At 56.7% G+C, this 27,366-nt stretch overlaps 1 protein-coding gene and 1 long non-coding RNA gene across 8 annotated transcripts in view; one reads left to right on the top strand and one right to left on the bottom strand.

Moving 5' to 3' along the window:
• Window positions 1-1,502: 1,502 nt before the first annotated feature.
• TCF3 (transcription factor 3) overlaps window positions 1,503-27,366 on the bottom strand; it is a 97,922-nt gene continuing 72,058 nt past the window's right edge. The window contains exons 9-20 of one of the 7 annotated variants that reach the window (XM_051972277.1): window positions 26,080-26,182; window positions 25,630-25,772; window positions 25,315-25,441; window positions 23,241-23,299; window positions 21,462-21,540; window positions 15,185-15,258; window positions 14,832-15,014; window positions 14,444-14,567; window positions 12,683-12,830; window positions 8,772-8,995; window positions 6,764-6,908; window positions 1,503-2,087 (exon numbers count right to left, since the gene is read on the bottom strand). In XM_051972277.1, coding sequence (XP_051828237.1) covers window positions 6,766-6,908; window positions 8,772-8,995; window positions 12,683-12,830; window positions 14,444-14,567; window positions 14,832-15,014; window positions 15,185-15,258; window positions 21,462-21,540; window positions 23,241-23,299; window positions 25,315-25,441; window positions 25,630-25,772; window positions 26,080-26,182 — 1,407 coding nt within the window. In that variant the 3' untranslated portion in view covers window positions 1,503-2,087; window positions 6,764-6,765. Of the gene's footprint in view, window positions 2,088-6,763; window positions 6,909-8,771; window positions 8,999-12,039; window positions 12,279-12,682; window positions 12,831-14,443; window positions 14,568-14,831; window positions 15,015-15,184; window positions 15,259-21,461; window positions 21,541-23,240; window positions 23,300-23,868; window positions 23,996-24,325; window positions 24,385-25,314; window positions 25,442-25,629; window positions 25,773-26,079; window positions 26,183-27,366 lie in introns of all 7 variants that reach the window. The other 6 variants (XM_051972276.1, XM_051972275.1, XM_051972274.1 and 3 more) reach the window with 6 other exon arrangements.
• LOC127545171 (uncharacterized) lies at window positions 18,905-20,823 on the top strand. The gene is made up of 3 exons (XR_007949606.1): window positions 18,905-20,059; window positions 20,152-20,210; window positions 20,351-20,823. It is a non-coding gene; the product is annotated as an uncharacterized LOC127545171 (long non-coding RNA).

Genomic DNA, 27,366 nt, shown 5'->3' with positions numbered 1-27,366 from the left:
GACCCAGAGAAGAAAGCCTAAGAAGGGATGAGGGACTCCTCTTTTGTCTGGGACTGTAGGGACAGCCACCCTGGCTATGGAACCCTGGGCATGGGATACACTAAGAATTCCAAGTGACTTCTCTTTGGACAAAGGTGGGTATGGGGGGGGCTTTCAAAATGGGGAAGGTCTTAGTATTACAGGGTCACATCACAGACCTAACAAGTCCCACTCTCAGGGAGCAGCCCAATGCCGTTCTCTATCACTCAGCAGGAAGACATACCTTAGGGCGATTAGTTAGTTCTTGAATAGCCAAAGGCAGTACTTGTCTCTTGATGGATTTCCTATGGGGTCTGAGCTGATCCAGAAAGCAAAGCCCCATTCTAGGAACTGAACCGAGTTGAGGTTTGGCATTTGTGGGACCCGAGAACGTGGGTTCTCCACCTCCTGGTTTTTGTGAATGTGTGTGTGTGTGTGTGTGGCTTCTGTGCTCTTGGCTGTCAGGGAATGAGGGTCGTGAGTGTGTGTGTGGAGGGGAGAAGGAGGGCTGTGTTGGTTGGACATAATCTTTGGGGTGTTTTCAGCAGGTGACCAAGCAGGGTCAGCCATAGGAGATGGGATGTGCCTCAGGCACTTTCCCTTCACATGGAATTACATGCCTTGGCAGGCAGTGCCAGGCAAGGGTTCCTTCTTCACGGTGGTGGGAATGGGGCATCTTCCAAGATTCTCTTCTCCTCAACCCAGATACAGCAAAAGAGTCAGGACTCTTTAAGTCTTCCCTAAAGTACGAGATGTTTCAAGAGTCCTGATGACTAGTCAACATGAAGATGACCAAATGGCCTCTAGATAGGGACCGGTTCTACGATTTCATTTAGGGTTTACCCCTGATGCAGCCTCTTCCTTTTCTGCCCCATCGGTTAGAAATGCTTAGTGACAAAAATGAGCTGTCCCAGGACACACAGGCCAGGGCAGGGTAGAGGTGGGATGGGAGAGAGAGGCAGTCGGAGGAAGACAAGGAGGGATAGAGGGAGGACTCTACTAGTTCATACTTTTTGGTGGGAAAGGAAGGAGGGAGAGAGAAAGAGCAGCAATGTTTGTGATCCCCCCTCCCAGTCCTGAAAGACTTCCTACAAAGAAACTAGGGAATAGGCAGCCTCAGGAAGCTCAACCTCTGGGAATTCAGGGGAGGGAGCAGGGAGAGCCCACTTCCTCCCAATCTGAGGTGGCTCAGAGCAACAAGGTATGTTCAATCCATGAACTCTATTTGGAAGATATATGTAAGATGAAGGGAACACAAGACTTGGACAGCTGGGGTAAGTGGGGAGGGGAGAGCAGAAGGGAGCCTGGGAACAGATTTTTTAAAATAACAGAAAAAAGTCCCCTAAATAAAACCACTAAAAAAAAAAAATCAAGCCCAAACAGAAAAAAAAAACAAAAAACAAGATGAAACCGAGAAACACCCGCATGGCTCCATTCACACTGAGCGGCTTCCCGAGGAGTCAACCTTGCTTTTTAACCCAGTCTCTTTTTAATACAACTTTTAATAATCTGGTTGATCGTAGAGAGGCAACATTTAACCATAGAAACAGCAGCAGAAAAGCATGGGACACAAGACTTGTTTTTTTATACAAAAAAATTTGTCGCTTACAAAACATACGCAAAAGAAGCTTAAAAAAAAAAATCCCAAAGGTATCGCTATTTTCTTCTACATAAAAAATCTCATAACTAATGTTCTTTTACTCTCCTTAAAAAAAAAAAAAACCAGCAAACAGAAATATGAGGCTTAGGCACAATTTGCTGCTGGCTGTTTGTGAACAAGCCAAGTTTAACACAGCGTCTCCCCTTCTTAACTGAGTGATATGTATTGACTCTTCCATTCTTTATACTTAAGGCAATTTTTTTTTGATGAAGTGTTTATTTTCTTTCCTTCTTTTCTTTTTCCCCCTTTTCTTTAAAAAAAAACCAAAACCAAAACCAAAACCAAAACATCGCTCCTTACGGCGAGTGCCAGGGTCTCCCATCTCAGGGACAGGCGTCGGCAGGAGAAGGGCCAGGATTTTCTGTTTTAGGAAGATGGGTGAGTCACAAGGCTTCCTGGGGTGGCGGACCTAGGAGAGAAGGAAGGGGCCAAAGAGCCCAGTGAGATGGGAAACTGGCATGTACAAAGTTCAAATAACAGCACTGGGAAGTCTTTACAACATGGAATTTCTGAGCTGAGAAGGACTTTAGGGCATAGGATGTCAGAGCGGAAGAATGACAACCCTGGTCAGAACACATCTGGAGAACGGCGTTCAGATCTGGAGGCTATCAGTAAGTTGGAGGGAGCCTGAAGGGAGGCTCTGAAGGGACCTGAGAAGTCTTCAGTTCTAAGCCTCTTCTTTCACAGATGTGGCAGAGATGGTGAAGGTTCTTGATTGTAGGTTGTATAAAAGTCAGATAAAGGAACTGAGGATAGAATGGGGAAAAAAAATTCCAACACAGTACCCGTGTATTGGGAGGGCTGTACTTGGAAGAAATGCCCTAATGGGCAGGACTGGGAGTAGAAAGAAGTTACTAAAAGGCAAATCCAGACTCCATATAAGGCAAAGGTCCCCAACATGCTGAACTCTCCACACGTGGAACGGACCACCCTGGGAGAAAGTGGGCTCGTCTTCCTTGGGGGTCTACGAGCCAAGGCCAGATGGCTACCTGTTAGCATTGCTGCAGAGGGACTCTTTGATAAGGCATAACTACATGATCTCCCAACTCTGGAGTTCTGTGATTTTCAAGAATATAGAAAAATCAGGGCTGGGAAGGGTTTTATAAGTGAGGCAGTGTGGGAAGACCTGAATTCTGCCCACTTGCAAACCTGGACAAATTATTTAACTTCCCTGGGTCTCAATTGCCTTCCTTGAGGGGTGGGGGTGGGTGGGAAGGCACTGGACCAGATAATCTCTGTGATTCCTTTTAGCTTTAGAGTTGGAATGCTATGAGAGAGGTCTTGCATGTGCATGGGATCCTACAGCAGAAACTAAAGCAATTGGACTTCTGGGTTGTGTGTTGAATGTAACCATTTCCGTTCCCTTTTTGTACTATGGCTCACCAGCCTCAACCCTCTTGGCTCTAGCCTTTAGTCTGGGGCCTCTGGGGGTGGCCAGAGGTGGAGCTAACCTGTCCTCCCAGAAATGATCCAGGAGCACAGGATGACACACGCCTCAGGGGACAGTGGTACTAGGGACGGAGGTAGGAGTATTGGGACAGAGCTGGCTTTGTTTTGGACCCAGACCAAGAGCTGGCTGCGTCATGGGCAATGGGTATAAAGAAGAGCCCGACAGGTTTCAATTGCCCAATTTCTGCTGAGTTTGATCTTGACAATCGTGTGGTCATAAATTCAGACCAGAGAGGGAAGGGAGAAGGGATGGGTATGCATGTGTACTCCTGTATGTGAAGATTTTTGACTCAATAAAACAAAATTTCCCCAAAGTTGGAGCTGTCCAAAAATAGAATATGAGAGGCAATGAACTGTTACTGAATACAAAGTGGTTGCAGAGATCTTGTTACAGAGATCTACAAGATGAGCTGGAGAAGGAAATGGCAAGAAAACTATATGGTCCTGGGTAAATCAATAAATCCGTTTGCCTCAGTTTCCTGCTAGAGAAGGAACTGGCAAATCATTCCAGGATCTTTGCCAAGAAAACCCCAAATGGGATCACAACTCAACAACTATGGATCATTCTGTCCATCCCTGCTAAGAAAATGTAAGCTAAGAGCATGGATGGAACAGGAGGAGTCCTGGCCCTGGTATTTAATAGATGGGAGTCCATGTGTATTCTTTCACTTCTTCAAGCCTCTGCTTCCTCATCTCTAAGGCATGGATTCAAACACTTCACTTGTACCTCCTTCCTAGGAGAGCCACTGAGAAAAAAAGCAGTTTGTTAACTGGAAAGGGCTCCAGATTTGGGGTTTTTGCCACTGTTGTCCAGAGTCAGAGACAGCTCAGCTCAGCCCAGTTCAGTTGCTGGTTTCTAATATTGACATTACCCTCAAACCATTCTTTCTACAAACTAAACTTATCTCCTTGTCCTCAATCCAGGAGAGCTCTTCTAGGGTGGAGGCCAAGAGCTCTTTTGGGGGTGCAAGCAAATGGTTGGGAATTACGAGGAGAAAATCTGGGGGCTCTGAAGGAGAGGGGGCCCCTCGGGTATCCATCCAGCAGCTGATCAAACAAACAAGGCTTCCCGTCCCTGCGGGAGGAAGAGGCACACCCCAGTAGGAGCTGCAGGCTGTTGCTCTAAGGGGCTGGGTGCTGCTCTACATACCACAAGGATGTGTAAGACCCAGGTGCTTTCTGGGGCCATGTTTTGAAATGATGGTGTGTTATCTCTTACCACATACAGACTATTCTCAGTTATCTGCAGGGGGTGGGTAGATACAGATAATCCTGAACACTAAGCTAAAGGTTTGGGTAAGGCAGCCTAAGCTCTCAGAAGGGTTACTGGAGGTCATATTTTACTGATGGGGAAACTGAGGCTGAGAAAGCTTCAGTGGCTTGTTCATGTCATTAAATGACTGTCATGACTAAAACTCAACACTTGGGGCCCCAGAGACAATGCTCCTTCTAATACGCACTACCGAATATCAGTCATCAATAAGGGGTCAGGAGACAATTTCAAGATAATCGCATTCCATTATATAAGACAAGTCTCTTGGAGACTACCTCCTTGGGGGTCTTTGCCTCGTACACAGCAGGCACTTAATAAATGCTAGTCTGACAATTAATTACACTCTTTACCTCAGCATCAGGAACAACTGAACATTGCTTAGTCTTTCCTGGATGGCACAAAAATTACATCAACAGGAAGCATTTATATTGTGCTTTACAAGTTTTATCTCCTTTGATTCTCATGGCCCCCCTAATGGTAAGTGCTATTACTGTCTCCATTTTGCAGAAGGGGAGACTGAGGCACACAGAAGCTAAGTGGCTTGTCCAGGCTCACACAGTTAGTAAATGTCTGTGGCCAGATTTGAAGTTAGGTCTTTCTGACTCCAGGCCTGGTGCATCAGTTACCTTGCAGACTATGGGGATGTTTGTTCCTCTACTGAATGGACTCAAATCAGTATTCTTTTTGAGTTCTCATGTATGCTTAGATCTCAGACTCTCAGGAGTGTTAAGATTCTAGGCAAGTTCCTTGCTCTCAGTTTCCTCATCTGTAAAATGGGGACAATAATTGATTTTTGTGAAGATTATATCAGATATCTGTAAAGAGCTTTTCAAATATAAAAACAGGTACTCTTCCTCCTCCTCTTTCTTTATATTCTTCTGCCTCCTACCTCAGACTGTTATCAATTTAACTATTTCTAGCATATTTTCCCCATACCTACTTTCTCAGTTGACTGTGGACTTGGGAACAAACTTACCTACCTGATTATAGCTCTATGTGAAGATCTGGTTTTCTCTTGAGAGCATCTGCACTTTAGGACATAGCTCTATGCCCACTATTTTGGCTGCCCTAGGGATTTCTGGTGGGGTTCCAGATATGAGGAGTCAGATGAAACGTGTATTATTCATAATCAGGGAATCAGTATGATAAAGGCAAGGTTAGGGGTTTTTTTTAAGAGTTCCTTCATGCTGACTTTCAAGTCTTCATATGAATAAATGGTCTGTTCTCCTTAGTCTCACAAGCAGACTGGGAAGAAGGCATACCAGGTATTCTTATTGTCAGCGCCCCAAGTGAGGCTAGAATCTGGATTTTCATGACTTTAACAGTCACATGCTAGCATGGCTGGCTAGTGGTTTAGCTGTCCACTCCTACTGAGAACAGGACTAGAATGCCTACAAGTTAGGGCTGCTGGCTGGCTGCGGGACGACTCACAAAGGGGACCAAACAAAACCACAGAATTCCAATTGGAAGAGACTTTGGATTTCCCCTTTTCAAGCCGAACCAGCAGTCATTCAGTCTCTGCTTGAGACTCCCAATAAGAACCAGAGAATTCATGACTTCCTGAGGCAGCCCGTTCTACTACTGGATAACTTGAGTTGTTAGGAAGTTTCCCCCAATGTCAAGTTTAAATTTGCCTTTAAAAATTCTGCTTATTGTTCCTGGTGCTTTTTCCCTGCGTGCTTTTCAGATACTGGAAAGATTCATGTGCCCTGAATCTTCTCTTCTCTACTCTCAGTTCCTTCCAATGATCCCTACGTGACCTTACTCGAGGTCTATCACCACACTGGTCACCCTCCTATGGACATTACGGCCGTTAAATTTCTAAAATGCGGTGAACGTGGCAGCCCAGAAGTGGGCAGGGCAGAGATGGGTGGACCCGTCACCTCCCTATGGCCAGCAGACCTTAATGCAGCCCAAGTCAGTGTGAGCCTTTCAGGCTTACATCCACACCCACCTAGGCCCACCCACTTGGGCCCGTGCACGCCTACAAACACAGCCCACACAAAGGACACACGCCATGCGACACAGTGAATCACATCCCTGCAGTCCGTTCGAACTCATTCCCAGGTTTGTTTTTTCCCCAAAGCGTGCACTCCCTTCTGGTACTCAAGAAGCTGATTTCTTGCACCCAAGCACACAGCCTTTTCCATTCATCCCTATTAACTCCAGCTCAGGAGATCTGGTTCAGAGCTCCAGACTTTTGGGGAGCTTACCCTGGTGCTTAAGCCATCTCACACAGCGGCTCTCCAAATAAACACTCAAACCCAAAGTGGCTAATTCAACAAACTGTAGGATTCTCCCAACAGAAGCTCAAGGCACAAGACCAAGTCCCATTGGCTCGAGGAGAGAGGAAAGGCACGTACCTTTACATATGTCCAACGGGGTTATGACCATCGCCCAGGCCTGGATGACCGGCCGAAAGTGCCATCTGAGGATCACCGACCACTCCAGACACTTTCTCTTCTTCCCGACGCTTCAAGCAGGCAGCTTTGGGGTTCAGATTGCGCTCTGTTGAGACAGGGGGGCAAGAACACAGACCCAATGGGGAGATGCCTGAGGAGGGAGCAGGGAGCTAAGAGCTTGGCAGGCCAAGACTGACAAGTGGATGGGAAACTGAGAACAGGAAGAAGTAAGCCAGTGACAGGCAAGGGCTGGGGGCTCTGCCTCTAAAAGGTGGGTAGCAAGGAAGGAAAAGAGGAAGGGGACCTGAAGGAATCTGTTATCCTCTGCGGGGAGGAGGGCTCCTTCTCTCTGATCCAAAGCATCTCTGCCCATCTCCCAGGGCCCCCAAAATTCTGCCCCAGCAGCATTAGGGAGTTAGAGGGTTAGCCCGGGGAGGGGAGGGGGGGAAAGAGATGGAAGTGATTATTTGTGCCAAAGAAGAATACCCTAGAACTGCACCCTCGGAGACCACCGAGTCTAACCCTCTCCTTTTGGACAAGCTCACGGAGCCCTTGAAGACACAGAGGGAGCTGAGGTTCCAAGCCGGGCTCTGCAACTCCCCAAACACCAGCCTTCTCAACAAGCACGTTTCCACCTTTCCACACCTGAGGAAGGCCGGTGACAGGGGGAATGAATCCGGGGAGGGGGTTTGGAGGGTCAGAGGCCAGGCTGCCCGGGGCCACTCAGTCTGGGAAAGACAAGACTCAGGAAAGGGGTTCAGATTCACTTCAGGTCAGCCCCCATTACTCCGTGTTAGGATACCGCGAGTCAGGCACTCACGGGGTGACAGAGAGGAAGAACCCCGTGAGTGACCTCAGGGAGCTTCCATCCCTGCTGGGGAGAGGCTGTACACACACAGATAGGATGTGGGGCCGAGAGAAACACAGTCCGGAGCTCAAGGACTTCTGTGTGGGAGCAGCGGAAGGGAGAGAGCAGACACTGACAGCTGAGGGGCCGGAAGAGGGGTCTCCAGGAGAGAAGGAAGTGAAGGACGCAGGAGGGAGCACCTCCCGGCACGGACCAATGGCCCGCGAGCGCAGAGCGGGAGGGCGGAGGGCCTTCACTTGAGACAGAAGGGATCCCAGTCCCTCACTCGGGGTCTCCTAACTGAGCGTGGGCGTCGTGAAATTATGATTTATTAGCAGTAAATGTTTGAGTTAGACACCTACGTACCCAGGGTCACGTAAACTTCTGGGCAAAAAGGGGCTGTGAGGGAAAAAGCTGGAGAAGCCCTGACGCTGCCTCACTTTACAGATGAGATTTAAGGCGGGGAGAGACTGGTTGTTCAGGAGAAGCCGCTGGCCCGGTCCTGAGGAGTCCAGGATGTGCGCTGTCCCGGAGGCCTCCCGCTTTTATTTGGCCCCAGATGCCTTAGGAAGCCTCCAAAGGTTTCTGACCCAGACCCAGCAAGTCTGACTCGGGCCTCCTGACTCCCCCCCAATCAGAGGGTCTGGAATTTTCTCCCTCCTGGCTCTCCTCGGCCCCCCCAGTCCCAGAGTCTGCCAGAGCTTCTGCCCTTTGTGCCAGGGGGTCTCTCCCCCGGGAACAGAGACTAACCAATGCCCTCTGGCGGAGGAGAGGGGCTGGGGGAGCCGTGGGGGCCGGGGGAGCTGTGGGGCCGGGGGAGCTGTGGGGCCGGGCACACTCGCTGGCACAGACACAGATAAAGGCGTCTGCGCTCGGAGTGGAGGAGGAGGAGCAGGGCGCGTCCTTGACTGAGGGGGGGCTCCAGCGGGGCAGCGGGTGATCACGAGGGGACAAGAGGCGGGGGCTCGGGGGGCTGTGCCCGGCAGGCTGGCGAGGAGGGGGAGCGCGCACACAGACACACACTCGCACACGGACACACGGACACGGCGCACGCGGGCGGGCGGGCGCTGCCGGGCACGGAGGGCTCCTGGAGGCGAGGGCGGCCCCCGCCGCGGACCGTACCTCGCACTTGCTGCTCGAGGCCCAGAATGACCTGCACGGCTTGCTGAAGGATGATCAGTTTGGTCTGTGCTTTGTCCGATTTTAAGTGCATCTGACACATGCGTCCCAGCTCTTTGAACGCCTCGTTTATGTCCCGCACGCGCACCCTCTCCCTGGCGTTATTGGCCATCCTCCTCTCCCGGTCCCTCAGATCCTTCTCCTCCAGTGAAAGGGCCTCGTCGGTACTGCTGGGTTCACAGCACCAGAGGCATTAGTCAGGGAGGGCGGGCTCTCGAGGGGCTGGCCCGGCAGGGGGAGGGGGCGCTGACGCCCATTAGGGGGAGGGGGCGCTGACGCCCGGCAGGGGGAGAGGGTGCTGACCGCCCAGCAGGGGGAGGGGGTGCTGACCGCCCATTAGGGGGAGGGGGCGCTGACCGCCCGGCAGGGGGAGGGGGACTAGCAGTGGGCTCGGAGAGGCGGCTCCAGCCTGGGGCTTCGGGAGCTGTGTGGGGCTCGGGCCTGCCCAGGCCTGTGTGCTGCGTGTGCCCCCCTGTGCGTGCGTTTGTACGTGTGGATGAGTGAGCATGGGTGGGAGCCCGCGGCAACGAGGCAAGAGGCAGGGAGGCTGGCCTCGAACAAGGAGCGCGCGGACGTGGCCAGCTTTGGGCCCGTCCTTTCTGGCTCAGCCCGAGTGACCACGACCACCTGGCAGAGGCTCCCCTTAGTAAAGACGTGGGGAGCGCAGCCTCCAGTTCTGCTTCCTAGCTGCCCTTGTCCTGGACGACTTTCTCCTCCCAGAGCAAAACCGTCGCTAGGACTCACTTCCTATCCCACGGAGCCGTCCCCGCCTCCTCGGGACGCCTGCCACCAGCCGGGGGGCTGTGTGGGCCTGGGGGCCCTGCGCAGCAGCAGGAGCGGGGGGGCTCGGCAGGGCCCTGCAGGGGCTGGGGAAAGGGGCGTCTTTGCCACTATCGTTGACAGGAGTGACTCTGTAATCATCAGAGGACCTGCAGGGTCCTCAAACTGCGGCCCGCGGCCAGATGCAGCAGCTGAGAACGTTTATCCCCCTCCCCCAGGGCTAGGAAGTTTCTTTATTAAAGGCCCACAAAACAAAGTTTTTGTTTTTACTATAGTCCGGCCTCCACCAGTCTGAGGGACAGTGAACTGGTCCCTATATAAAAAGCCCGAGGACCCCTGCTTGTATCCCCAGAGTTTAGCAATGTATCTGTTCATAAGATACCTAATAAGACACCTAATAAAAGCTTTCTGATTGATTGACCTAATCCAATTTATGTGGGAAGGATAAATCCCCTTCCATAAAATCCTTATACCAAATAGACTTGAAAGAGGGACAGTGGATAAAATCCCGGCCCCCTATTTAAAAAGCCTGAGGAGCCCTGCCTAAGGATTCCAAACACGGGCCACGGGACCAGAGAGCCCGGGAAGGCCAGGATCGGGCCCGCGGAAGCGGAGTCAGTCCCACTCCTAGGGGGCGCTTCCCTGACCCGGGGGGCTTCCTCAGTCAGCCTGGAGCCCCTGGGCCAGGCGGGTCTAGCTGCTGGTAGGCGGGGACCCCCGAACCTTCCTGCCTCTGGCTGCTGATCTGGGGCTGGGGAAGGGCGTCCCACCCGGGTCCCGGCCGGCCCCCTGAGCCTTCCCACGCGCCAGCTCGGGAAGGCGGCATAAAATAGGACAAGAGCAGAAGACCAAAATGATCACGGCTGATGGCGACTCGCCCCTGATCCGGACTGGTCCCCCCCGCCCCGTCCCGTATTTTGGGGGAGAATTTAGGTTTGGATGCCTGGCCCTGAACCTCGATCCTGCCCCGACCCGGGCTCCGTCTCCATCAGCAAGTACAAGGTAGGGAGTGGGCCACCGGGGGGTCGGCTGGGGACTGTCTGTGGGAGATTGGAAAGAAATCAACGGGGGAGAAAGGAAAGAGGGGGGAGAGAGAGGAGAGGAGAGGATGAGAGAGGGGATGAATGAGCAGGGTGGGGGGCGGGATTATCAACACACATTGCAACAAGACGCAAAATATTACAAAACAAGAGAGGCACGAGTAAAGTCCAGATGCCATGATGGGACAGCGGAGGGCAGGCGGGGAGGGGGAGGCTCAGGCCCCTGGCCTGACATCCAGTCCGAGCAAAAGTGCTGCAGGGAAGAAAGAGTTAATGCGGCAGAAGGGATTTAAATTTTTTTTGGGGGAGGGGGCAGAACCCAAAAGGAGAGGAAGGGGTTAATGAGGAAGCGCATAAGTGCCAGACTTGAAAAGCAGGGGAAGAGAGACAGACGTAATTTGCTCCAAGAGGTGGTATGGAGGTAGTGGAAAGAACTCTGCAGTCAAGAGCTTTGGGTTCAAATCCTGGTTCTGATGCTTATTTTCAAGCAATTTCACCAGTCGGTGCCTCAGTTTCCTCCATCTCTACAATGGGGATAATGATGCTTGAGAGAGGCAACAGCATATAATTCGATTTCAAGTCACAGGACAGAGAGTTTAAGTCCTAGCTCTGTGCCTCTGGCTGGATCCCGTCCCTGCTTTGCACCTCAGTTTTCCCCATCTGTACAATGGGGGCTGGGGAGAGACTTTTAGGTGAGATGACCTCTGGAGGCACCAGCTCAGGGAGGTGGGCTTTAAAACCCGGGGGATCCAAACCCTCTGAGGAGCCAGCCGGGGGAACAGCAGCATCTCCGGGACTAGGAACGAGACTTGCTCCCAGAATACACTGACCGGCAGGGGCCAAAGCGAACTCCAGAGAGAGGCCGCCTAGGAAGCTACCCCTTGTGTCCTGGCCACGGGTCCTGCTCAGATCCTGAGTGAGTGTGTACGTGTGGGGGGTTCCACGGTCTCCACCTCCTGACTCCCCCACAGAAGGAAGCGGGATCGCTTTCAGGTCAGTGCCGGACTCCAGAAGGGGCCGGGGAAGAAAGAGTGGCGGACACTCAGTGGGTCCCCCGTCCCTGACCTAGCACCGAGGCCCCCGGCAGAGGTGCGGGAGGGGACCGAGAGCCCAGGGCCCCTCTGAGGGTCTGGGGTGTGTGTGAGGTGCGTGTATTGGCACACAACTTGGTGAGGGAAGACAGGGAGAGAAGCAGACCTGGGAGCGGGAGGGTGCGTCGGGGAAGGAGAGACGGGAAGCAATGAAGGGGCTGGGGAGGCCCCCGGGGTGGGCCCAGGAGCCGCGAGACAGACAGACAGCCAGACTGACGGACAGACAGACAGACAGACAGCCCACGCCGGCCGGCTCCGTCCCAACGCGGGCCCCCCCAGCACCGCGGGCCTCTCACTGACCTCGCACTTGCTGTTCCAGGTTCAAAATAACCGACACGGCCTGGTGGAGAATTAGAAGTTTGGTCTGCGGTTTTTCACTGTTAAGGTGGAGTTGGCACATGCGGCCGAGCTCTTTAAAGGCCTCGTTGATGTCGCGGACACGGAGGCGCTCGCGGGCGTTATTGGCCACCCGCCTCTCCTTCTCTCTCTCCGCTTTCTGCTCTGGGGGGAGAAGTTCGTCCTCCTCATCCTCATCTTGACTAGGGGGTTCCGAAACGAGAGAACGAGACAGGGAACATTCTCCATGGGTGCCCTCGGGCATCCCGTCCTGGCGGCCTCCCACCGTCTGAGGGCCTCCTGCCACCTTGCCACGGGCGTGTGTGCGGCTGCGTGTGTGCGTGCGTGAGGGCGAGAGCACCCCCGAGGGTGGGGCGTGTGTGCGCGGGCCTGAGGGCGCTGGGCAGGGGCGCGGGCCCCACGCGGCTTCTTCCGCCCAGGGCCTGGGGCGGGGCACGGGGGCTGGGGGCCTGCGGGGGTCCCCGGGGCGGGGGAGGGCCGGGGTCCGCGGGGGTCCCGGCCCTCGGCCACCTCCCTCCCACGTGGGCCACGGAGGACGGGGAAGGAAGGGGGGAGTCTCGCAGAGGGGTCGGCTCCCAGGGGGCACCTTGTTCTAGTCCGAGACGGCTTCATCTCCTTCTTCTCCTCCTCCGAGTTGTCCGCCACGGACGTGTTCTCCTCGTCTTCCTTCTCCTCCCTCTTGATTTCACTGGTTCCTGAAGAAGCGCCGGCTCTCCCCAGCCCCGACGTCAAGCCTGCAGTGTCGGGCAGGGGCCCAGGGAGGGAAAGACTAAGCCGTGTCCTCCCTGCCCAAGTGCGCCCTGGCCTGGGAGCCGGGCTCCCCCCCGCACCGTCACCATGTGGCTGCCGTGGCCCGGGAGGCTTCCCCTCACCCATCACCACGTGGCTGCCGCGGGCCGGCCGAGCACAGGGACAGAGCGGCAAAGTAAAGCCTGGACCCAAGGAGCTTCGGGCCCGACTGGGGGAGGCGAGGGAGCGGGTACAAGGCGAGCTCTCTGGTGGCCGCGCGAGAAGTGAGAGGGCGCGGAAAAGGCTTTTTGTAAAACATCAGGCTTCCGGCCGGTGGAAACGGGGAAGGGAGCACTCTAGCACGGGGACGGCCAGAGAAAAGGGCCCCAGAGACGGAGGGCTTAGTGGCCCAACCTGCACCTCTCCCCAAGCTTCCCTCCCCGGCAGAGACCTCACCCCTGCTTACAGCACCACCCTCAACTACTCCTTTTCCCGCAGCCAAACTCCGTCTCTCCTCTCTCTCTGATTCCTTGACCCTGGTTTCTGGCTTAATCGTTCAATTAAAACCTCTCCCTCCGAAGCCGCCGATGCCTTAACTGCCAAATCGGATGCTCTGACCTGTCGCTACCCCGACCGCCCCACGGCGCTGGGCACAGCCGCGCCCTCCCCGCTGGACATTCTCTGCCCCCTTACCCGGCCCTCGTTCCTAGCTCTGACAGCCCCCCCAGAGTCATGCCCCTGCCTGGGGGGCCTCCCCCTCTCTCCCGGCTCTCAGGGGCTCCGCCATCCTCTCTGCAGAAGCCCCCAGGTCTCTGTCTCCACGCCTCTCTCTCTTGCGTTTAAGTCACCTTAACGGACATTTTGCACTGGCTTCCTGCAGAGACCTTGTGTTCCACAATAACCTCTCCCCCTAAGCTCTCTCTTCTGGCAAAGTTCCTTATTTCTTTGGAGGGCACCGTAATCCTGCCAGCCAACTCCTAGCTGCCAATCCGTGACTGAAGCTTGTACTTTTTGCTCCCTCGCACAGTAACCGCCCCGGTTCAGGCCCTCCTTCCCCCGTCTGGGTCACTGCCGCAGCCCCCTCCCCGGCCTCTGCCATGCTCGGCCCGGCTGCAGAAGTGCTTCCCTAAAGGCCGCGTCTGGCTGTGCTCTCTCTCTAGAAACATCAGTGGCTCCCCATCACCTCCTGAATCTGAAGGCCGCCAGCATTTATAGCCCCATAAATTTTCCCAAACTTTTACTTTTTTTTTACATTATTCACCTCCCTGGTTCTCCTGGTCACCAAACCAGTCTTCTTCCTGCTCCTCTGTGACACACTTTCCTTCCGTGTTCCTATACCCAGCATGCTCCCCCTCCTCACTTCCACCTCGCAGAATTCCTGGTTTTCTTCAGGAAAGTTCACCATCTTCCGCACGACCCCTTCCTGGAGCCCCCCCTCCCCGAGCTGCTCAGACCCCCGGCATTCATGTGACTAGTAGCCACTTGCTGGTGTAAACTCTGCTCCTGCTCTGCCCGCAGACAGAACTCCCCGAAGGCAGGGCCCTCCCTGCTGGCGAGAACCCCCGAGAGCAGGAGGCCGGGCCCTCAGGCCCCCCCCCCCCCAGCCCCGGGGACTCACCGCTATAGGCGTCCTGCTGCCGAGTGAGGTCGGGGAGCGAGCCGGGCTGGGAGGGGAGCGAGACGTGGTTGTGGAGGAGGCTGGAGTTGCTGGGGAGGCCGTCCTCCGTGTGGCTGCCCCCAACCTACAGGACAGTCAGAGCAATGGGCGCAGGCTCGACACCCCCGCAGCCCCTCCCCCCAATGGAGCGGGGAGGAAGGCTCAGCACACGGGCGCCCCCGGGGGTGGGCCTCCTGTCGGTCCTGCCCGCACCCCCCACCCCGGGAGGGGGGCCGACGGCCCCAGCAGGGCGCGGGACTGGATGAGAAGATCCGAGTCCCAATCCCAGCGGCCCCGACCTTTCCTACGGGGCGGGAGGGAAGGTCCCCGGCGCGCCCCCCCCGCTCACCAGGCTGGAGTGCCGCCCCACCAGGGGCATGACGGAGGTGGAGAAGGCCTGGCCCAGGGTGCCCACGGCGCCGCTGTGCCCCGGCGCGCCCCCCAGGATGCCGTGCATGTCCCCCGTCTGCCCCACAGCGTGGCTCCTCAGCACGTGGATGGCTTCATCTAAGTGATCCTCCATCTTGTTTTGCTGTTGGGGGCGTGAGGGAGGGAGGAAGGAGGGGCAGAATTAGGGTTTTCCCTGCGCCCCCCCGGCCAGAGGGCCCCGGTTCCGGCCCCGCCTGGGAGAGGGAACCTCCAGCCCTCGCAGCTGGGGGCTCCCCAGGCTCTGGAAGGAGAGGGGCCGCCAGGCGCACTCACCAAATTGTGCAGAGTTCCTTCGTAGCTGGGAGATAAGGCACCGGGTGCTCCTGTTCGGGGCCACTGGGAAGTGCCTGGAACACAAGGCTCGGGTTCAGGGCCCGGTCTCACCCGCCCCCGTGAGCGCTCCCCAAAGGCCCCCGGCGCCTTTCACTGACTGACGGTGCTCTGAGGCTGGCGCCCCACGACCAACCGGAAGGCCGAGAGCCTGTGAGTTCTCGGCCCCCCCGGGCCAGCCCCAGGTTCCTCCTCCGGGGAGCACTGGCAGCCCCGAGCTGTTCCGGGGGCACAACCTTGCCCATCATTTATCTGTGACCTTGAGACGCCTGCAGCGCTGACTCACGCCACAGGGGGGCACCCTGCACAAACACAACGCGGGGCGCCAGGGAGGGCCTTTGGGGGGAGGACCCCCGGCATCTCTCCCCTGAAGTCCTCCCCATCCAGGTTCCTCCCAATTCCTCTTGGCGAGAACCAAGCAGCAAAATGTCTCCCCAATGGGACAGAGGGAGCCTGGGAAGGAGCAGAGCGGACAGCTAGAAACATCTGAGGGGGGAGAGGGGGATCGGGGCAGCCGAGCCTGGGGAACCTAGGGTCCGAGGCCCGGGACGCGTCTGACTGCTTCCCGCCTCCAGGGAGCCTCCGGGCCCAGCTCCCCCGGGGAGGAGCGGGGGCTGGTCTTGCTCCCACTCCTGTGCTTCAAGGCTGAGGCTCAGGACACTGGGAGGGAGAGGAAGGCCCCTGGTCTGCTCTGAGGACTGAACCTCGTGTCCCTTTAGCCCCCAGCAAGTCACCACAGGGGGCCGCGTTCAGGGAGCCCTTCTCCCCAGGGACGGTCTAGGAGCAGAGCCGACTCCGGGGCCAGAGAACCATTTCCCGGTAACTCACCCGAAGGAGCCTCGGGAAGGGAGGCCCCCCCCGCTCTCCCCTTCACACAAGCCCGAGGCTCGGCTGGGGGGCAGGAGACAACTCGCTTGGACAGTCAAGCTTCCCTTGCCCTAGCTAGTGGTTCTTGGGGCCACGGGGAGAGCGGCGGGGCCTGTTTAGCGAAGTGAGAGTCAGCAAGGTTTGTAGTGAGATCAGGAGGGGGCCCGAAGACAGAGAGCGGTGGGGACCCCACCTACCGGGGGGCCCAGAAGTATTTTTAACTTAACTGCCAGCCCTTCCAGAAACCCAGAGATTTCACTTCCCTCTCGCTCCAGCTGATGGGGGGAGGTATGAACAAAGCAGGGGACTGAGCACACACCTACAAGTGCTTCTGTAAAGAGATCTCACTATGTGAGAAGGGGGGGCAGGAAGGGAAGGGGAGAGGACCGAGAGACGGGGACGGCAAAGAGGGAGTGAGGAGGAAAAGGGGGGGAGAGAAGGAAGGGGAAGGATGGAGGGAGAAGAGAAAGGAAGGGGAAGGATGGAGGGAGAAGGAAAGGAAGGGGGGAGAGAAGAAGGGGAAGGATGGAGGGAGAGAGAAAGGAAGGGGAAGGATGGAGGGAGAAGGGAAAGGAAGGGGGGAAAGAAGGAAGGGGAAGGATGGAGGGAGAAGGGAAGGAAGGGGGGAAAGAAGGAAGGGGAAGGATGGAGGGAGAAGAGAAAGGAAAGAGAAGGATAGAGGGAGAAGAGAAAGGAAGAGGGGGGAGAGAAGGAAGGGGAGGATGGAGGGAGAAGAGAAAGGAAGGGGGGAGAGAAGGAAGGAAGGATAGAGGGAGAAGGGAAAGGAAAGAGAAGGATAGAGGGAGAAGAGAAAGGAAGGGGGGAGAGAAGGAAGGAGAAGGATAGAGAAGAAGAGAAAGGAAGGAAAGGGGGGGAGAGAAGGAAGGAGAAGAGAAAGGAAGGAAAGGGAGGGGGAGAGAAGGAAGGAGAAGGATGGAGGGAGAAGAGAAAGGAAGGAACGGGGGGGAGAGAAGGAAGGGGAAGGATGGAGGGAGAAGAGAAAGGAAGGGGGGAGAGAAGGAAGGAGAAGGGTGGAGGGAGAAGAGAAAGGAAGAGGGGGGAGAGAAGGAAGGAGAAGGGTGGAGGGAGAAGAGAAAGGAAGGGGGGAGAGAAGGAAGGGGAAGGATGGAGGAGAAGAGAAAGGAAGGAAACGGGGGGGAGAGAAGGAAGGGGAAGGATGGAGGGAGAAGAGAAAGGAAGGGGGGAGAGAAGGAAGGGGAAGGATGGAGGGAGAAGAGAAAGGAAAGAGAAGGATAGAGGAGAAGAGAAGGAAGGGGGGAGAGAAGGAAGGAGAAGGATAGAGGAAGAAGAGAAAGGAAGGAAAGGGAGGGGGAGAGAAGGAAGGAGAAGGATGGAGGGAGAAGAGAAAGGAAGGAACGGGGGGGAGAGAAGGAAGGGGAAGGATGGAGGGAGAAGAGAAGGAAGGAAGGGGGGAGAAGGAAGGAGAAGGGTGGAGGGAGAAGGAAAGGAAGGAAAGGGGGGGAGAGAAGGAAGGAGAAGGGTAGAGGGAGAAGGAAAGGAAGGATAGAGGGAGAAGAGAAAGGAAGGGGAAGGATGGAGGGAGAAGGGAAAGGAAGGGGGGAAAGAAGGAAGGGGAAGGATGGAGGGAGAAGGGAAAGGAAGGGGGGAAAGAAGGAAGGGGAAGGATGGAGGGAGAAGAGAAGGAAGAGAAGGATAGAGGGAGAAGAGAAAGGAAGAGGGGGGAGAGAAGGAAGGAGAAGGATGGAGGGAGAAGAGAAAGGAGGGGGGGAGAGAAGGAAAGGAAGGATAGAGGGAGAAGGGAAAGGAAAGAGAAGGATAGAGGGAGAAGAGAAAGGAAGGGGGGAGAGAAGGAAGGAGAAGGATAGAGGAAGAAGAGAAAGGAAGGAAAGGGGGGGAGAAGGAAGGAGAAGAGAAAGAAGGAAAGGGAGGGGGAGAGAAGGAAGGAGAAGGATGGAGGGAGAAGAGAAAGGAAGGAAACGGGGGGGAGAGAAGGAAGGGGAAGGATGGAGGAGAAGAGAAAGGAAGGGGGGAGAGAAGGAAGGAGAAGGGTGGAGGGAGAAGAGAAAGGAAGAGGGGGGAGAGAAGGAAGGAGAAGGGTGGAGGGAGAAGAGAAAGGAAGGGGGGAGAGAAGGAAGGGGAAGGATGGAGGAGAAGAGAAAGAAGGAAAGGGAGGGGGAGAGAAGGAAGGAGAAGGATGGAGGGAGAAGAGAAAGGAAGGAAACGGGGGGGAGAGAAGGAAGGGGAAGGATGGAGGAGAAGAGAAAGGAAGGGGGGAGAGAAGGAAGGAGAAGGGTGGAGGGAGAAGAGAAAGGAAGAGGGGGGAGAGAAGGAAGGAGAAGGGTGGAGGGAAAGAGAAAGGAAGGGGGGAGAGAAGAAGGGGAAGGATGGAGGGAGAAGAGAAAGGAAGGAAACGGGGGGGAGAGAAGGAAGGGGAAGGATGGAGGAGAAGAGAAAGAAGGGGGGGAGAGAAGGAAGGGGAAGGATGGAGGGAGAAGAGAAAGGAAAGAGAAGGATAGAGGGAGAAGAGAAAGGAAGGGGGGAGAGAAGGAAGGAGAAGGATAGAGGAAGAAGAGAAAGGAAGGAAAGGGAGGGGGAGAGAAGGAAGGAGAAGGATGGAGGGAGAAGAGAAAGGAAGGAAACGGGGGGGAGAGAAGGAAGGGGAAGGATGGAGGGAGAAGAGAAAGGAGGGGGGGAGAGAAGGAAGGAGAAGGATGGAGGAGAAGGGAAAGGAAGGAAAGGGGGGAGAGAAGAAGGAGAAGGGTAGAGGGAGAAGGAAGGAAGGAAAGGGGGGAGAGAGAAGGAAGGAAAGGGGGGAGAGAAGGAAGGAAAAAGATGGAGGGAGAAGAGAAAGGAAGGAAAGGGAGGGGGAGAGAAGGAAGGAGAAGGATGGAGGGAGAAGAGAAAGGAAGGAAAGGGGGGAGAGGGGGAAGACAAAAGGGAAATGGTCTCTGAGGACCCTTTATGAGCATGTGTGTGACTGGCATGGCAGGGAATGACCACACATAAGATTACATGTGTGTTCCGGTACAGTGGGTATGTGTCCAAGGACAAGGATAGGTGGAGATTAAAGCAGAAAGCCACTGGATTTGCAATCAGGGAATTTGGTCTAATCCCAATCCTGTCATTTGCTTGCAGTGTTCACCCGGCCAAGTCACTCGCCACTGTCTGCACATCCCTTTTCTTGCCTCCTTCCCCCAAAGGTCAGTGAGGGAGATCGCAGGAATATTCGGGTGTGCGTGGGGAGCGGGACTGCGTGAGTGCCGAGTGTGGGAGCCCCCGTATCTGTGTCAGAGTGTGGCTGTGAGGTCAGACACAGATGTGTAGAAAGAGGGAACCAATGAAGGGAGAAATACGCCTGAAAGTCTCCCTATGCACCAGATGTTGAGTTAACCATTGGGGACACAAATACAAAAGGGGGCGGTCCCTGATCTTTACATGGGAGAGACACTTTATCCAGGGGAGGGAATGGTGACTATGATGTGAAGAATCGGGGGGTGGTGAGGGTCACGTTATTCTGACTTGTTTTAAAGCAAAAAATAAAATGAGTGAGCAAGTGAGTGAGACGGAAGAGGAAGACGGCTGACTAGATGATGTGAGCTCTTGCCAACTGGTCAGCCTGGCCCTGGATCATGTGGTCACCCCCTCAAGAAAGGTGGGAATGAGTTATAGGGATGTAAGTTAGTGGTGGGGAGGTGTGCACACGTCTATGGGTATGAGCTTCTCCTGGATGCACATGGTGTGTGTAGATATGGACACGTGGTGGGTACAGGTGTGCGCTCCTCCAGGATATACATGTGTGTGGGAAGTGTGGACACATGGTGGGTACAGGTGTGGACACATGGTGGGTAAGGTGTGCGCTCCTCCAGGATATACATGTGTGTGGGAAGGTGTGGACACATGGTGGGTACAGGTGTGCGCTCCTCCAGGATGCACATGATGTGTGTAGGTATGGACACGTGGTGGGTACAGGTGTGGACACATGGTGGGTACAGGTGTGGACACATGGTGGGTACAGGTGTGGACACATGGTGGGTACAGGTGTGGACACATGGTGGGTACAGGTGTGCGCTCCTCCAGGATGCACATGATGTGTGTAGGTATGGACACGTGGTGGGTACAGGTGTGGACACATGGTGGGTAAGGTGTGCGCTCCTCCAAGATATACATGTGTGTGGGAAGTGCGGACACATGGTGGGTACAGGTGTGCGCTTCTCCAGGATGCACATGATGTGTGTAGGTATGGACACGTGGTGGGTACAGGTGTGAGCTCCTCCAGGATGCACACGTGTGGGGAGGGGGGCATTGGGCCAGGACACCTGGATACACACATCCCCTCACTTAAGTCACTTATCCCGGGTTCTCCGTTTGCCCTGCTGTCGAAATGAGCTAGCGCCGTGAGCACCGCCCGCTTTCCCTTCAGGGGTGGTGGAGAGGAGCAGGCGTTGCATGTGTGCAGGGAGGAGAGCTGTCGGTGGGGAGGTGAGGGGAGTGGAGGGGGGCAGGGATGTGTGTGCCAAGTAGCTCCCCCCGACCCCCAACACGCCTCAGCTTGTTCTGCATCGGCCGGTGGTGCCGCAGCTGCTGATAACAAACCCCGCATTTTTGGGGTCACCGAGGAGAACACGGGACACTTTCCTGCACGCAGGGAGCCAGGCGCCCGGGCACAAACTCCCCTTCCCCCCCCAGATGCTGCCGAATCAGCCTTGCCATGCCCGAGACCCGTGGAGCCTTCCTAGGGCCAGAGCTGGAAGGTGACCGGTGCCCTGCCGGTCAGGGGACTGACCTCCCTCCTCCCCAGCCCTTCCTGGCCCTGCTGCGGGGCTTTCTCGTTTCTGCCTCTGCTGCCAGAGGTGCTGGGGCCGGGGCCACAACTGCTCTGCCGCAGCCAGCTCCCCAACGTTTGCTAATCCCCTCCTATGGGCCAGCACCGGGAGCTCGTGGAGAGGGGGCTGAAACCGCGGGTCAGGAGCCCCGGCTCAGACATCACCACCTGTGCCGTGGCGGGCGGGAACAGGGCCTCCGTAGGTTACCCTGCCAACATTAAGTGAGCAGTACTCTCCCCTGCAGCCGCCTCTGGTGGGCGACCCGGTGACACAGAGGGCAGAGCCCCAGTCCAGAGACTTGTCTTCGGGAGTTCAGACACTCGCTAGCTATGTGACCCTGGCACTTCACTCTGTCTGCCTCAGTTTCCTTATCTGTAAAATGGGCTGGAGAAGGACGTGGCAAACACTCCAGTGTCTCTGCCGCGAAAACCCCAAATGCTTTGGACAAGACTGAAATAATCGATTGACAAAACCCTCTCCAGGGGGCCCGCTGTGTGAAGGGGGGGGTCCCGATCCCTCGTGCCCCTCCCCCCTCCTAGAACACGTACCTGCAAGTCCCTGAGGGGAACCCACCGGGGTCGAGGGGTTGGAAGGAAAGTTATTGCTTGAGTGGTCTGGGGAATAGATCTGGAGGGGAGAGAGAGAAGACACGCGTGGCTCAGGAGGCGCCGGTGAGACGTCTGATCCCAGCCGGGAGCCGTCATTCCTCCCAGCGCTGGGTTACAAACGAAAGACACCGGGGGGCTTCTCGTTGACAGCGAGTCTAAATCAGCCCTTGAGAGCTGTCCCCGTTACCGGGGCCGCCGGGTGCAGCTAGAGCATCAGGCCTTGAGTCAGGAGGGCCCGAGGTCCCATCAGGCTCAGGCACTTCCAGTGGGTAACTGCCTCCCTCCCACCGTCCCCCTTCCTGTGGATGTGTGTGGGGAGTTACTGACAGAAGAACAGGGACGTTGCACCGGGTGGAGACCTGAGGACCAGGGCGACCCCCTTAGGGGATTCTTCTGAGAAATGACCGCTCCCGTCCCTGGTCCCACTGTCAGAGTCAAACCCAGCGAGTCTGAGGCCATGGGACGCGAGCAGCCGCCTGCCTTCCAACTGGGTTCTCGGCATTTACTGGGGGAGGGACCGGAAAGGTTCCCCGGGGCTGCTCTGGCAAGCAGAGGAAGCAAATCCCCGGGAGCACTCACCGCCCTGACGGGAGCACCCACCTCCCTGATGGGAGCACCTACGGCCCTGACGGGAGCACTCACCGTCCTGATGGGAGCACCTACGGCCCTGACTGGAGCACTCACCGCCCTGACGGGAGCACCTACGGCCCTGACTGGAGCACTCACCGCCCTGACGGGAGCACCTACCGCCCTGAAGGGAGCCCAGAGCTACTGCCCTGACCCTCGCCCCATCTGTACTGTCTGACAGCTAAAGAAGCCGGAGGGACCTGTCGCCCTGGCCCACTGAGGCTCGGTGGCCTGAGGGATGCTCCCGGGGGGGCCTCTGGGAAAAGAGCCCTGGCTCCCTCCGTGACTCAGTTTCTCCAACTGTAGAATGGCTCTAGAGCCGTGATGCTGTGAGCAGCCCCCACGGCAGCCCCAGCCCCCCGTCCCCATCCGTATTTTGCTCATACGGAGGCAAGAATGGTGGTGTCTGGGCCAAGTGCACAAGAGACCTGGGCAGGCAGTGGGAGGTGGCGGCCCGAGGGAGAGAATGGTGAGGGGGAGGTTTGGGCAGATCATCGACGTGAGGCCCCCCAGTGACACTGTTCCCACCATGCCTTTCGCTTCCTGGCACATACACCCGGTGTTCTCAGTTTCAGCCACCTTGGGGTGCCTGTGGTGAGGCTGTGGGGGGAGCCGTGATGAGGGGAGAGGGAAACGGGACTACCTACAAAGTGGCAGAGCTCAAGGGCAGCCTGAGTGAGCTGCTGGGAGTAGGGGCTCCCAGCCTCAGTCGGGGGGAGCAGGAGCGCGAGCTTCCGCCACTGTCTCCTCTCTCGGTCACTGGACTCTGGGAACTGGGGCAGGGAATACTGGCCGGAGGGCCCAAGAGAACAAGAGTGAGAGGAGACACACACGAGGGGCCTGGGTCTCTCAGGCCCCTCTCATCACCCCGGCAGCCCCCCTCCCCTCCCCTAATAAATGGAGGAGACTTTGGCCGGCTCCCTTGGGAGCACTCTCCCCTGCCAACCCAAGGGAAGGGAACCTCAGTGCCCTTCTAGGGGGTAAAGGGAGGCCCGAAACAACCGTTCCCGGCCAGGCAAATCTGCCTATGAATCCCCTAGTCTTGCCCATCACCATCCCGGGGAGAGAAAAACTGGCAGAAGCAGCTCTTACCGAAGCCAGCGCCTTCCCAAGTGCGTCTCCAGAGCTACCAGCTGTAGTCCCTCTGTTACCTGGGACGGAAGGAGAAAGGGACACAGGTCAGGCCTTTCACTCCCATACCCTCGGAGGAGGGAAGCTTCATGCTAACCAACCCACAGAATCTCAAGTGCTGGAAGGTACCTCGGAACATGGAACACTGGAGGGGAGAGGGGATGTCAAATCTTGGAGGGCCCTTAGAACCCAAACAGTCAGCTGGGAGGGCCCTTAGAACCCAGGAGGTCAGAGCTGGGAGGACCCTTAGAACCCAGGAGGTCAGGGCTGGGAGAGCCTTAGAACCCAGGAGGGTCAGGGCTGGGAGAGCCTTAGGACACCTCAGAGACATGAAGCGGCTGCACCTGCCCACTATCAGATAGCCAGGGCAGAGAGGACAGAACTGGTGCCTTCCTCTATTCTACCGACAGCTCAAAGAGCTAGGATCACAGAGTGAGCCGGCTGGGGCTGGGGCTGGAGCCCCGTGGATGTCCCTGGGGCCAGACCTCTACAACGTCCTGTTCCTTCCTGGATCAGCTGCGGCTGGGGACTGTAAGAGAGCCAGATGGGAGCCATGGAGGGGAAGGGACCCCCCGGGAGCGGTACGTACCCATGATGCTCTCTGTCCCGCTGATTGGCGGCGTGTGGCTGGAGACACCATAGGGAGTGGTGGCGGAGGAGAATCCGGACACTGACGGGATCCCACCATTCACTTCCCCCGAATGCATCTGGTAGTTCTTAGGGAGACCCCGCAGGAGCAGGGAGAGAAGGAGAGGGGTCAGATGGCGGACTCTGGACACGGGGAGTGGTTTTCTCTAAGGCGGGGCCACACCTCTCATCACCCCGGCAGCCCCCCTCCCCTCCCCTAATAAATGGAGGAGACTTTGGCCGGCTCCCTTGGGAGCACTCTCCCCTGCCAACCCAAGGGAAGGGAACCTCAGTGCCCTTCTAGGGGGTAAAGGGAGGCCCGAAACAACCGTTCCCGGCCAGGCAAATCTGCCTATGAATCCCCTAGTCTTGCCCATCACCATCCCGGGGAGAGAAAAACTGGCAGAAGCAGCTCTTACCGAAGCCAGCGCCTTCCCAAGTGCGTCTCCAGAGCTACCAGCTGTAGTCCCTCTGTTACCTGGGACGGAAGGAGAAAGGGACACAGGTCAGGCCTTTCACTCCCATACCCTCGGAGGAGGGAAGCTTCATGCTAACCAACCCACAGAATCTCAAGTGCTGGAAGGTACCTCGGAACATGGAACACTGGAGGGGAGAGGGGATGTCAAATCTTGGAGGGCCCTTAGAACCCAAACAGTCAGCTGGGAGGACCCTTAGAACCCAGGAGGTCAGGGCTGGGAGGGCCCTTAGACCCCAGGAGGTCAGAGCTGGGAGGGCCCTTAGAACCCAGGAGGTCAGAGCTGGGAGGGCCCTTAGAACCCAGGAGGTCAGAGCTGGGAGGGCCCTTAGAACCCAGGAGGTCAGGGCTGGGAGGACCCTTAGACCCTGGGAGGTCAGGGCTGGGAGAGCCTTAGAACCCAGGAGGTCAGAGCTGGGAGGACCCTTAGAACCCAGGAGGTCAGGGCTGGGAGGACCCTTAGAACCCAGGAGGTCAGGGCTGGGAGGACCCTTAGAACCCAGGATGTCAGAGCTGGGAGGACCCTTAGAACCCAGGATGTCAGAGCTGGGAGGGCCCTTAGAACCCAGGATGTCAGAGCTGGGAGGACCCTTAGAACCCAGGAGGTCAGGGCTGGGAGAGCCTTAGAACCCAGGAGGTCAGGGCTGGGAGAGCCTTAGGACACCTCAGAGACATGAAGCGGCTGCACCTGCCCACTATCAGATAGCCAGGGCAGAGAGGACAGAACTGGTGCCTTCCTCTATTCTACCGACAGCTCAAAGAGCTAGGATCACAGAGTGAGCCGGCTGGGGCTGGGGCTGGAGCCCCGTGGATGTCCCTGGGGCCAGACCTCTACAACGTCCTGTTCCTTCCTGGATCAGCTGCGGCTGGGGACTGTAAGAGAGCCAGATGGGAGCCATGGAGGGGAAGGGACCCCCCGGGAGCGGTACGTACCCATGATGCTCTCTGTCCCGCTGATTGGCGGCGTGTGGCTGGAGACACCATAGGGAGTGGTGGCGGAGGAGAATCCGGACACTGACGGGATCCCACCATTCACTTCCCCCGAATGCATCTGGTAGTTCTTAGGGAGACCCCGCAGGAGCAGGGAGAGAAGGAGAGGGGTCAGATGGCGGACTCTGGACACGGGGAGTGGTTTTCTCTAAGGCGGGGCCACACCTCCCTTCCCCCCCCCAGCCGCAGTCTCGCTGAGGGCAGGAACCACGGCCCCTTCTTAAAGGGAGGGGGGCACCTGTGAGGGGGCTCTCTTACCATCCGCTCATGCTGGTGTAGGTTACTGAAGCCGCCACTCTGAGGGAGAGGGGAGGAGGAGCTGCCCAGCATGGGGGGGGCGTAGTTGGACTGGTTCATGGTGCCCGAGGGGCTCCACAGGTCCGCGGAGTTGTGTAGTCCATCTGCGGGGAGACCAGCGTCCAGGTCAAGAATCAAGGTTCCAGGGATACAAAGGGTCCCAGACCCTCCCCCGTCTCCTCTTCCAACACTTTCCTTACGCCGGCTCTACACAGCCCTGAGCCCTGATGCTAGCGGGACTCTGACTGGGACCTCGGCGGGCTAGTCCCCAAAAAAGCGGGATCCCCAAAGGCCTCCCCCCAGGGCAAGCTCCGATCTCCTGGCGTGAAGGACAGATGGCGGCCCACCTGACCCGCAGGTGCCTCCGCACAGCAAACAAGGGCGTTTCTCCTTCTGCCCCATGAACCGTACCTGGCATGTAGAAGGCTGCAGGGTACACAGTACTGGCAGGTTTGGAGGAAGGGTATCCCGCGGGGTCTCGGCTATAGTCATCACCTGAGTTGGAGGGATACACCTGCCAAGGAAGAGAGTCAGTCAAAGGGAAAGTGCCCCATCGCCAGCCCCTCCTCGGGAGGCAGGGACCAGGTAGCGCGCCGTCCTTGGGCGGGAATCCTGTCTCAGACACTTCTTACCACACCGGAACTGCCACTTGCCCTTTCTGGGAGATTGTCAGTCTTTCTAAAAGTTCCTCAAGAGTCTGGGAAGACTGTTGGGGAAGGGGGTAGGATAGGTAGTGCAGGGCCCTACCTCCTTAGGAAAGAAATAGGGAAAGGCCAGGAGAAGGAAGGAAGGTGGAAAGAAACAGAAACATGGAAGGGATGCCAGAAAAAGGAGATCTGCCATGTTACGGCAGAAACTTGCTGAGATTAGAGTTAGGAACTTGGGGTCTAGTCCTAGTATTGGCACAATTCACTGGATGGCTAGATATCCACTCTAAGGGCCCTCCCAGCTCTGACATCCCCTGTTCTAAGGGCCCTCCCAGCCCTGACCTCCCGGGTTCTAAGGGCCCTCCCAGCCCTGACCTCCCGGGTTCTAAGGGCCCTCCCAGCTCTGACATCCCGGGCTCTAAGGGCCCTCCCAGCTCTGACATCCCCTGTTCTAAGGCACACCTCCCCGGCCTCCTCCCTGATCTACAGTTTTTCTGCTGTAAAATGGATCCAACAGCATCTGTAGCATCTCTAGGTTTAACGGTATGATACATCACTGGGGGAGTGTTAAAGTGCCAGTATAAACAGTGGTCACTCTCATTTTGTGAAGCTCCCTTTGAGCTTCAACCTGAGGGAAAGGAGAAAGAAAAGGGGAGGCAGGACGGGGCTGCTCGGCCCTAAGTCCCATGGGCTTCCTTTGTGCTCTGCCTTCCTCCCCCAGGGCTGAGCCAGAGAAGTTAGGAGGATAGACCCCCATAACTGGCCTGGCTCCGCAGGCGGTTCTCCCGGGCCTGGAAATGCCCAGGTGGGAACAGAGGCGACGCCCTGGGCTCCTTGCTTCCCTCCCCACCCCTCCCCCACCCCCAGGCCCTCCAGTTTGGGAGAATGGGAGCGAGTCCCCCTACCAGGGCCTCCTTCTGCCGCGGGCGGGGGGGCTGGGGTGGCCCAGATCCCTTACACTGAGATTCAGTTACATTTTCAGCAGATGGTAACTTAGGTTTTAGAGGCCCCAGCAAGGGCAAGCTAATAGTGTGTGTGTTTTTGGTATGGT

Source organism: Antechinus flavipes, chromosome 1 (assembly GCF_016432865.1).
Source record: "Antechinus flavipes isolate AdamAnt ecotype Samford, QLD, Australia chromosome 1, AdamAnt_v2, whole genome shotgun sequence".
NCBI classification, from domain to species: Eukaryota; Metazoa; Chordata; class Mammalia; order Dasyuromorphia; family Dasyuridae; genus Antechinus; species Antechinus flavipes.
This window is presented reverse-complemented; position numbering and strand designations above follow the sequence as displayed.